At 45.8% G+C, this 10,745-nt stretch overlaps 1 protein-coding gene across 1 annotated transcript; it reads left to right on the plus strand.

The window, feature by feature from the left end:
- LOC123122269 (rab GTPase-activating protein 22) lies at positions 1 to 5,027 on the plus strand. The gene is made up of 5 exons (XM_044542449.1): positions 1 to 438; positions 1,983 to 2,118; positions 2,224 to 2,273; positions 2,927 to 2,980; positions 3,310 to 5,027. The coding sequence occupies exons 1-5, from the start codon at positions 167 to 169 to the stop codon at positions 4,550 to 4,552; spliced, it is 1,755 nt and encodes a 584-aa protein (XP_044398384.1). The 5' UTR covers positions 1 to 166; the 3' UTR covers positions 4,553 to 5,027.
- Positions 5,028 to 10,745: the final 5,718 nt, after the last annotated feature.

A 10,745-nucleotide genomic window follows, 5' to 3' on the forward strand; every position in this document is an offset into this window, starting at 1 on the left:
GTTAAAGCACGGTGGGGGGAAAACCGGATTAACCTGTGGTAGGCGCCGGCGACGAGATCCTGGGGCGGTGGGGATGGCGCCGGCGAGGCGGGGGCGGAGGCCGTGCTGGTGCTGGTAGTGGAGGGTAGTAGGTGGGTGAGAGGGACCGACGGACCGACGGACGGACATGAAGGCCCTGCGGCGATCCAGCACCTCGACCTCTCCGTCCTCCTCCTCCTCCCCGACGGCCGCGTCGTCCCCGCCCTCCTCCTCCTGGATCCACATCCGCTCGCTCCTCGTCGCGGCCGCCTCGTCCAACTCCTCCTCATCCTCGGCGGCGGCGGCGGCCGCCGCGGCCGCGGGGAGCTCCGTGCCCGCCTTGGCGTCTGTTGCGTCTGCGGCGGCCGCGGCCTCGTCTTCGTCCTCGCCCGCCGCCTCCTCCTCGCCGCGCTCGGATCGGTGGGTTCCCTCCCCTTCCCCCTCTGGATTGGCCAAAGCCGGGGAGTAAAAATGCCAACTTTTCAGCCTTTCCATAGCTTCTGATCTGGTGCTGTGGGCTCCGGCGTACCTCGCTGTAGTTGAATTGGTGGCCTGGAGGCCACTGAAATGCTCGAATTAGTTTTTTGTGTTCTGTTTCGATCCAGTCGAGCTTTACATTGCAGCCTCGATTAGAGTAGATCGTGTGGTGATGGCTTGGCTTACTGCTTCAATCACTTGTCATTTCTACGAATGAGTTAGCTGTATACTTTGTTCTAAATATGCCTCTTTTGTGAGTTTAAGTATGTAAGTTATATTCTGGTGGTCTTTTGATCTAGTATAGTGATAATGTTAGTGCTCAACTTACAGATTTCAAAGTGTGCATTGGTGTTTGAACCGAGAGGTAGCTTGCTTGCTGCTGGCTTGAATTAAGAGCTACTTCAGGTAGCTTTTGTTGATTCTTAATGTTAGACGCCATGGTATGTAGGACCTTGGAGGTGGCCTGTCCCCCAAGGAAAGCAAATTTTGGTTCCTGAAAATAATACCGAATAATACTTTAAAAATTAGTAACACTGAATATGTTATGCATTTATTTGGTTTGATAGTGAAGCTTTCACACTTGAACGGTTACCTATGAAATTGAGCTAGTTCCTTCTGTGCAATTCTACTAACGCGGAGTTACGGAACATCGTCAATCATGAGCCATCTAAGCTTGTGTGCCCCAAACCAATTCCCAAACCATACATTTAAGTTTTGCTTATTGTTCTGTTGCCCTTCAGCTTGTTTGTTTTCACCAACGTAGTGATACAAAAAAAAAACTACATAGAAATGATCATATGTTCTCACTGAAGTCATTTCATCTAAGCTCACCCTGACCGCGGCTCCATTTTGAGCTTGAGCTTATATTGTTAGAAATTAATGTAAGGCTCGGCTATATATGGTTGATTTGAAATATGGGCGAGCAGTATAAAATCTATTGATGCAATTAACAATAAACCTGCCCTGGAAGTGGCCTAGTTTTAGTATAATAAGTAATAACTCCGAAAATCGTAACTGCGGGGAACTTATTCTATATGAAGCTGATTTGATAAACTAATCACCTCAATTTTATTTACAGTAGTGTATGCCTAATGATTTCTCATGCACACTGTTTTAAATTAAGTATGATGCATTTAAATAAGCATGAAAGTATGATTAAACTAAGGAATTGAAGAATTCACTGTTTATGTGCCGTATCTATGTGCCTATGAACAGTACTCCCTCTGTTCCAAAATACTTGACTTCCATTTGTCCAAAAATGGATGTACCTATATACTAAAACATGTCTAGATACATCTATATTTTGACAAATGGAAGGCATGTATTGTGGAACGGAGGGAGTAGATGCGAAATGTGCATGTCATGGCACTGGACTGCAGTATGGCACTGTAGTATATTGCTAGCTAGTTTGTTTGCCGACCTTTTCTTTCGTTCACCAATACCTCTGCTTATGCTCTTTGCTAAAAACATACAATTCCTTTTGTCAGGGGAGGAATTAAATCTCCGTGGTCTCGAAGGAAAAGGAAAAGAGTACTTTCTCGTCAACAGTGGGACGGTCAATTTTCAGCTAATGGGAAACTTCGTGATGGGGGAAAGAAGGTCCTAAAGAAAGTCCGTAGTGGGGTAAGCATAGTTAGGCATTTGCATATATGGACTGCATATGTACTTGTCTATGATGCTTGGTTGTAGTTTACACACTGAAAATTTACACTTCTTTTACTGTACCAGGGTATTGAACCAGGCATTCGGGCTGAAGTTTGGCCCTTCCTACTAGGAGTGTGAGTTTCTTGATCTCTTCCATTCTTAGTAGTAAATTCATATCTTTGACCAAATTTGAGATGTCAGCTACACACAAATATTCCCCAGAGCACCTTGTTGGATGATGATGTAGTCAGTTAAAGCAAAAGATAATCAAGATGATCGGCAAATGTTTTAGGGAGGAAATAGGCGCATATGGCTGTAGTAATACAGTAATAGCATTACCACCAAGTGCTATCCTGCAAAACGCAATGTGCCCACATGCGCATGAGCTTGGATGGATGTCTTTTTGGGTGTGTCATTCATGCCTATGGTCACTGCTGCTGTCATCAACACACTTGTCTTCATCATTGGAATGCTTGGTGTCATTCTTGATTGTGTACGAACCCGGCTTATTAACTAGTCAACTCAAAATAAGGACAGGGAATACAGTGCTCGTAAATCTCGTACGTATCGATCTTGTCATGAGCAATGAGTGTGGTCTTGTGACCTTATCTTATGAACATGGGCAGCAACCTTATAAGAATGTGTAATTGCAATATTACCTTCAATTTGTGGTTGATATCCTAAATTATGTTTAGATTGTGTTCAAAAAATTAGTTTATATGCTCTTATTTAATATACTTTGCCACTTCAAATCCAGAGAGATTTACCTTGTCGATTTTGTGTGCAGCTATGATTTAAATAGCTCCGAAGAGGAGCGGAATACCATCAGGATTAAAAAAAGGTACTATATTAATTACTGAAGAGTAGTTCTTTAATATAAACTGGTCTTTGCTTTATTTGTTTGGTTGAATGCCTGGTTTGAATTAATCATAAACATTTCGCTCAGTGTGCCATGATACCCTTTGTAAAGAACTAAAAATATGTGATACTGCATAGCCATAAACATTTTGCTCAGCACTATCTTATTCCCCTGATTAGTTCGCACGAGAATGGTGATGTGAATTTGTAACTGCCTAAAGCAAATGACCAAGTAAACCTATGATGTTCTACTTCTATTAATATCCTGCCTAATCTGTCAAGAGTTTTGGACTGACATAGCTTTCTGTTCAGGAAAGAGTATGAAAAACTTAGGCGGCAGTGCCAGCACATTCTGAATGGGTACAGAGGAAGTGGGCTGAAGTCAATAAATGAAGTGAATAATGAGGAGTGTTCTGCTCACGGAAGTGGTGCTGAAGGATCAGAATCGCCTTGTTTTGAAGATGTCAATGTCGAGAAAGCGTCTAGGTCACTCGAGGAACCGAAGCCTGAACACAGCGAGGCCGAGCAACCAGAAATCACTATGTGTGATGATGTTATAGAATCTATGGAAGAAGACACAAGCGAGTTAATTGATGCATATCCATGCATAGCAGAGTCAGAATCTTCTGATTCCGAATCATCGGATGAAGATGACTCTGGAAGGATATCCGTGTGTGGCGAGGAGAGCTGCGATCCGGATCCTAAATTTGCCAGGAGTACTTCGTTCAAGGCAGATATTTTTCGGTCTAGCAGAACCCCGGAGGACTTCGCGACATGGCAACGCATCATAAGGCTAGATGCTATCCGGGCAAATGCGGAATGGATTTCGTTCTCCCGTGACCAGGCTGAAGTCCCCAAGGAGAAAGCTCTACAGTCTGCAGCATCTGTTGGGTTGAAAGATTTTGATCATTTAGAGCCCCATATGATTTACCATGCTGCTCGGTTGGTCGGACTTCTTGAAGCATATGCGATCTACGATCCGGAGATCGGTTACTGCCAAGGTATGAGTGATCTCTTGTCACCGATAATCGCAGTGATGGAGGAGGACGATGCGGCATTCTGGTGCTTTGTGGGTTTCATGAGGAAAGCCAGGCACAACTTCAGGCTGGACGAGGTTGGAATAAAGAGGCAGCTGAAGATCGTGTCCCAGATCATCAAGCGCAAGGACTCGCACCTGTACAGGCACCTGCAGAAGCTGCAGGCCGAGGACTGCTTCTTCGTGTACAGAATGGTGGTGGTGCTCTTCAGGAGGGAGCTCACCTTCGAGCAGACCGTGTGCCTGTGGGAGGTGATGTGGGCCGACCAGGCAGCCATCCGGGCCGGGATCGGGAGGACCACCTGGGGGAAAATAAGGCTGCATGCCCCGCCGACCGACGACCTGCTGCTCTACGCCATCGCGGCCTGCGTCCTGCAGAGGAGGAAGCTGATCATCGAGAAGTACAGCAGCATGGACGAGATACTAAGAGAGTGCAACAGCATGGCCGGGCAGCTGGACGTGTGGAGGCTGCTGGACGACGCGCACGACCTGGTCGTTAACCTCCATGACAAGATCTGAGCTAATGCAGGTGCCAGCTCACCCTCGTTCTCGCGGCGGCGACAATGGAGGCCTCGTCGGAACTTTGAGGTATCTCTGCTGCTGCTGCTCGTCGAAAGCGTTCTGTTATCTTCTGTCAGGTTCCTGGCACACGAACGAACCCACTCCTAGGTATAGAGGATGTTGTAACCTAGAGCGAGGGCGCCTGAGCGCGCCCTGGCATACGAGGCACTGAAATACGACTGCTATTCATGGTTTAACCTGTTATAGGCGAACGAACAGATTTTTTTCACGGATGACGGTCTCATCCACGGTGAAGGTATGAAGTAATAACCGGCGCAGAGGTGCCTTTGCGCGCAGTTTGTCGATGCAAGGGTCCAAAACGTTCTCTTCTGTGTAATAGTATGTATGTTGCACTTTGCACGCCTGGTAGCAGCGGTACTTCCTGGGAAAGTACTCCTTTATAATAGATCTGATCTTTTTGCAAAAAAAGAAAGTCCAAAGTGTCTCATTTTGTGGCCTTGGAAGGTTGATTTTTTTATATCAGTTTATGGGTCCAACTTACTGTAAAATGGCGCTAAGTGTCAGACTTCCATACATACTTGCCACCTACTGCTTGAGGGAACAGTTCATTTCAACATCTTTTTTTGTTGTTGTTGTTGTGAGGAGATAGATTGCAACATCTGGGTAAAAATGGTATTAGAGGTGTCGTAGAGAGGGCAGGCTCCGTGAATTTAGTGCGCCCGTGGCGAAATGTAAAATGGGCCCCATAAATTTTTAAGAATCACATGCCTAAGAAGCTGATTATACAATACTTATTATTCCAAAATTGCCTAAAAAACTTATTATTCCAAAAAATATATACTAGGTACAGTGCATCGCTATTTTTTTTAAACAATACATTTTTAATTAATTTACAGAAATAATACATGGTTTAGATATTTTTCACAAATAATACGGCGTCAGCTTGGGGCAAGACGACTAGAACTAATCGTCTTACTTGTAAATGATTAGTGTCCAGTCGGCCTGGCAGTCGTCTGAAGGAGGGCCTCCAGTCGTTCTCCCTGAAGATGATTAGTTTCAGTCATCCTCTCTGAAGATGATTGAAACTAATCATCTTACCCGTGACTAATTAGTTTCAGTCGGCTTACCCTAACATGACAGCTGCATGCAAGCAAATTTATGAGCTAATGGAACTGTATTTCGGCCCATAATTGTATCTCAGCACCCTCGCTTGAGCCTGATCTAATTGTGCACAACACTTTTTCATAACCGTTCCCGGAAACCCTTTTCCGCCGTCTTCTTTCCCGCCAAACCTGCCTTTCCGCCATCTTCTTTTCCACGAACCCTTCTGTTCCCGCCATCGTCTTTCCCGCCAACCCTTATGTTCACGCCAACTTCTTTCCCGCCACCCCTTCTGTTCCCGCCATCTTCTTTGCTGCCAACCCTTATGTTCCCGCCATCTTCTTTCCCGCCATATTTCTCTTCTCGACTTATAAAACCCCTCCTCCCATACAGAAAGGTTGGTGCATTGTAGTCTCGTCAAGATATCCCATTATCCTTTCGATCGTAGTTTCCACCCGAGTATGTCGAAATGTCTTCTGAGGTTAGCCAATAATTTCAAGATAGACAATAGGATAGTTCAGTGGGACGAACTTATCAGTAGTGACACCATACTGAATGAGTTGGCTCATGCATTAAGTAGGTGCGGGTGGCCTGCAAGGACCTTTGAGGAGATACGGAAAGAACTTCTTAGGTTGCATGTAAGGTGGACGAAGCAACAACATAAGAGTGCAACTTTCCTAAGGACTGCAGCAGAGCATACTTATTTATGGACTGACGAAAGCGAAGACGAAGACGATATCTTCATGCCGAGCAGCAAGGCCAAGACACCTGCATCGTCGAAGGGCAAGAGTGCCTCATCGTCGAAGGGCAAGAGTGCTGCATGCCTGCATCGACGGAGGATGACGATGATGTCTTCATGTAGTTTGTATGTTGCATTATCTAAGCTAAGTTGTACCGTTTAATTTTGATGTACTTGTATCTTAATTTTCTCTAGCAGTCTCTCCTGAAATGTAACTTGATTAACAATGCTAATGATAGAAATATGTCTCTCGCACACATAGGTAGAATATGTCTCTCGCACACATAGATAGATATATGTCTGACGCATACATAGGTAGAATATGTCCCTCGCATACATAGATAGATATAGTGCTAGACAAGCATCAGCCACGTCGTCCGCCACGTCGTGGAGGTGGTGGAGGCGGCGTCGTCCACATATACCTGTGGGGTGCCTGAACGTTACGGGGAGGAAGCTCAGACCATTCCTGGTCATACTGTGTTTCTTGTGTGGGAGGTGGTGCAGGAGTCGAATACATGTCCATCCACTCGTTGTGCCGCGACAAGAAATCATGTGTGTTATGCCCACCTTCATGGTCACTATCCCACCCGGATCCGGACATAGACGCGTCATGTCCATATGCCTGATATCCGTAGGACCCTGCTGGATGGAGGAACATAAGTAATGACGAAATACATAGGCCCAATTGATATTGACAAGAATTAATATGAAGAAACATAGCTGTAGGCGGAGGTTGCATCACGAATCCCGGTGTGGGACCTTGCTGTTGGGGTCCTGGCCAAAACACGTAGCCAGATGTGGGATCCGGCTGGTGCTGCCACGCCGAACTACCAGCCTGGTCAGGAGGTGGTGGCCTGGCCGTCCACTGCGCTGCTAGACATGGACGCGGCTTATGTCGGTGATGTGTGGGTTCGAGCTGACCAGTCGACTGATGTGGCTGCTGCTAGTGCATAGAGTGACGCGGGGGATGCTGGTGAAGAATGTTCGAAGTGCGTGTGCACGTAATAGCCCGATACACAGATCATAGTTTCTCCTCAATGCGCGTCGTCCAGTTCTGGACCTGAGCCCGATGAATCATTAGAGGTGCAGACGATAGTGAACGCTCAAAGTTGGACACCTCCTCGCCAAGTCTGCGAGTCAACTCAGCCTGAAATTGTCAGGACGATTATTAGGTATGCACGACAAAGTATGTATGAACTACTTGCATTATATAAAGAGAATATATCTTACCGCGTGCTGCCTAGAGCCTGAAGTATCATAGTTCGGGTACATATCCGCCGTAGTAGGGGCAGGTATCTCATCTGATGAACGATGCATAACCATGTTCTGGTCATGTACCGCTGCAGATAGAGATTCAATTCATCCATATAAAAGTCATGATTCTCGTGCCACAGATGTGTGCTCGCAGTCTCCCATTGTGTAACGTATGGCTGAACCCTAACTAGCCACTCAGTAGTAGTCCTATTAATCCCCTTCTTTGTGATCCTGTGGATGCCTCCTTGCAGCGGGGCCTCTGTAGGGGGAGGTGTCTCCAATTGCAGAAGACCAAATTGCCTCATAACCCTCTGCTGGGCCATCTCCTCGATGAAGACATCAAAGATGATCTTTGATTTCGTTATCCAATAATCGACATCTCTTGTGCACAGCACGGACAAACCGCCGGGGTATCTTGCATCTATGACTTCTTGCGTGTACGGCTGCCAGATCACCCAAGTGTACGCATCAAACTACTCATTTAATGCCGTGTAAGCTCGTCTGGTCTGATCACCAGCATAGCGTCTCTGCAGAAAACAAAAGTTAGATTGAGACATACCCTGCGATGTGTCCAACACAGAACGAAGGTAGGCATGTCGATGCCGTCAACATCGAACATGGTATCCATAGGCTCGTCAACACGTATGTCCGGTCGTCCTACGGAGAACCTCTCCCACGACCACATGTGCAGAAATAGAGGGCATCCAAGAAGGGCTGACGTGGGTGCCGTAAGCTGGCAGGCGTTGCACATAGCTCGGTATGTAGCCGCTAAGACAGTGGAACCCCAACTCCTCTGTGTGATCTGATTCGGTGTCTCAGCGCTCGCGATCTCCAGTGCAATAGGGCTATAGCTCGCGCTAATAGTGCTGACATGGTTCTCTGTGAACATCACCTTGCCGAGAAGCCATAATATATATGTCTCCAGACTACGAGTGATCTATGTCGCATTCAACGGGACCCTTGGATACCCCAGGAACTTCTGGATCTGTATTGAGCAAAAGAGTATTAGTACATAGTGAAGGTATCTTCTGTAAAACCAGATGCATGACAACTGAAACTTATGCAGCAGGGGAACTAACCTAGAAATGGAGCAACCATTCATACTTAGGTCCGTGATTATCCGATGTCACCACCGGAGCACGGTCATGAATACCCGCGAAACGTTGTGCAATACCAAGCTGCCAATCAGACGGTACATCCAACGGTCCTATGGCATGACCTGCCAACGGTAGTCCCAGCAAAAGGGACACATCCTGGAGAGTAGGAGCCATCTCTCCCGAGCGGAAGTAAAACGTGTGGGTCTCAGGCCTCCACCGGTCCACTAAGCATGTGAGCAAAGAGGCGTCGATGGCGAGGCGTTTGGAGGTCTCCGTGGACTCAACCAGACGCGCGAAAGGTAAAAGGCCAGCTGCTACTTCTTGAGCTTGCGTTGATTTTTCCCTTGAAGAGGAAAGGGTGATGCAACAAAGTAGAGATAAGTACTTCCCTCAGTTAAGAACCAAGGTACAATCTAGTAGGAGGCACAAGCAAGTCTCCAATATATGCACCTGCACAAACTAACAAACACTTGCACACAACGCGAAAAAGGGGTTGTCAATTCCTTCACAGTCACGAACAAGAGTGAGATCTAAAAGAGATAGGTATAAAAGATAATAAAAGAGCAAACTAAAGTAAATATAAATAAATTGCAACAAGGTCTTTTTGGGTTTTTTGGTTTATAGATCTGAAAATATATGATGGAAAATAGACTCGGGGGCCATAGGTTTCACTAGAGGCTTCTCTCTTGAAGATAGCATACGGCGGGTAAACAAATTACAGTTGAGCAATTGATAGAAAAGCGCATAATTATGACGATATCAAAGGCAATGATCATGAATATAGGCGTCACGTCCATGACAAGTAGATCGACTCCTTCTTGCATCTACTACTATTACTCCACACATCAACCGCTATCCAGCATGCATCTAGAGTATTAAGTTCATAAGAACGGAGTAACGCCTCAAGCAAGATGGCATGATGTAGAGGGATATATCCAATCAATATGATAAATCCACAAGTCATCGGATCTCAACAAACGCACCGCAAAAGAGTATTACATCGGATAGAACTCCAAGAACATCGAGGAGAACATTGTATTAAAGATCAAAGAGAGAGAAGAAGCCATCCAGCTACTAGCTATGGACCCGTAGGTCCATGGTAAACTACTCACGCTTCATCGGAAGGGCAACAAGGTTGATTTAGAGGCCCTCCGTGATCGAATCCCCCTCCGACAGGGTACCGGAAAAGGCCCCAAGATGGGATCTCACGGGAACAGAGGCTTGCGATGGCGGAAAAGTATTTTGGTGGACGCTTCTGATGTTTGGGGAATATTTGAGAATATACAGAAGTGGTTTTAGGGTTGGAGGACTCCCGAGGGGCCTACAAGCCCTCAGGGCGCCCCCCTAGGGCACGCCCCTGAGGCTTGTGGCCTCCTCGGGGATCTTCTGGCCCTCTCTCCAAGTTACGTGGGTGTCTTCTGGTCCAAGAAAAATCATCGTAAAGTTTTATTCTGTTTGGACTCTGTTTGATATTCATTTTCTGTAAAAGTCAAAAACAAGGAAAAAACAAAAACTGGCGTTGGACTCTAGGTTAATAGGTTAGTCCTAAACATAATATGAAATAGCATATTAATGCATATAAAACATCCAAAACAGATAATATAATAGCATGGAACAATAAAAAATTATAGATACGTTGGAGACGTATCACCAGCCCATTTCAACTTGCATGTCAGGACAAATCAGTTAGTGTGTCCCATTAATATACATGCTTGAAGGAAATAACTAAATCACGTACTGCTGAACCCTGATACGTCTCCAACGTATCTACTTTTTCTCATGCTTTTCCTCTTGTTTTGGACTCTAATTTGCATGATTTGAATGAAATTAACCCCGGACTGACACTGTTTTCAGCAGAACTACCATGGTGTTGTTTTTGTGCAGAAATAAAAGTTCTCGGAATGGAATGAAACTTTGCGAGGATTTTTTATATCAATAATAAGAATTTCAGGAGCCAAGACCCACCAGAGAGGGCCCCCTGGTTGGGCACAACCCACCA

This window comes from Triticum aestivum, chromosome 5D (assembly GCF_018294505.1).
Source record: "Triticum aestivum cultivar Chinese Spring chromosome 5D, IWGSC CS RefSeq v2.1, whole genome shotgun sequence".
Lineage (NCBI taxonomy): Eukaryota > Viridiplantae > Streptophyta > Magnoliopsida > Poales > Poaceae > Triticum > Triticum aestivum.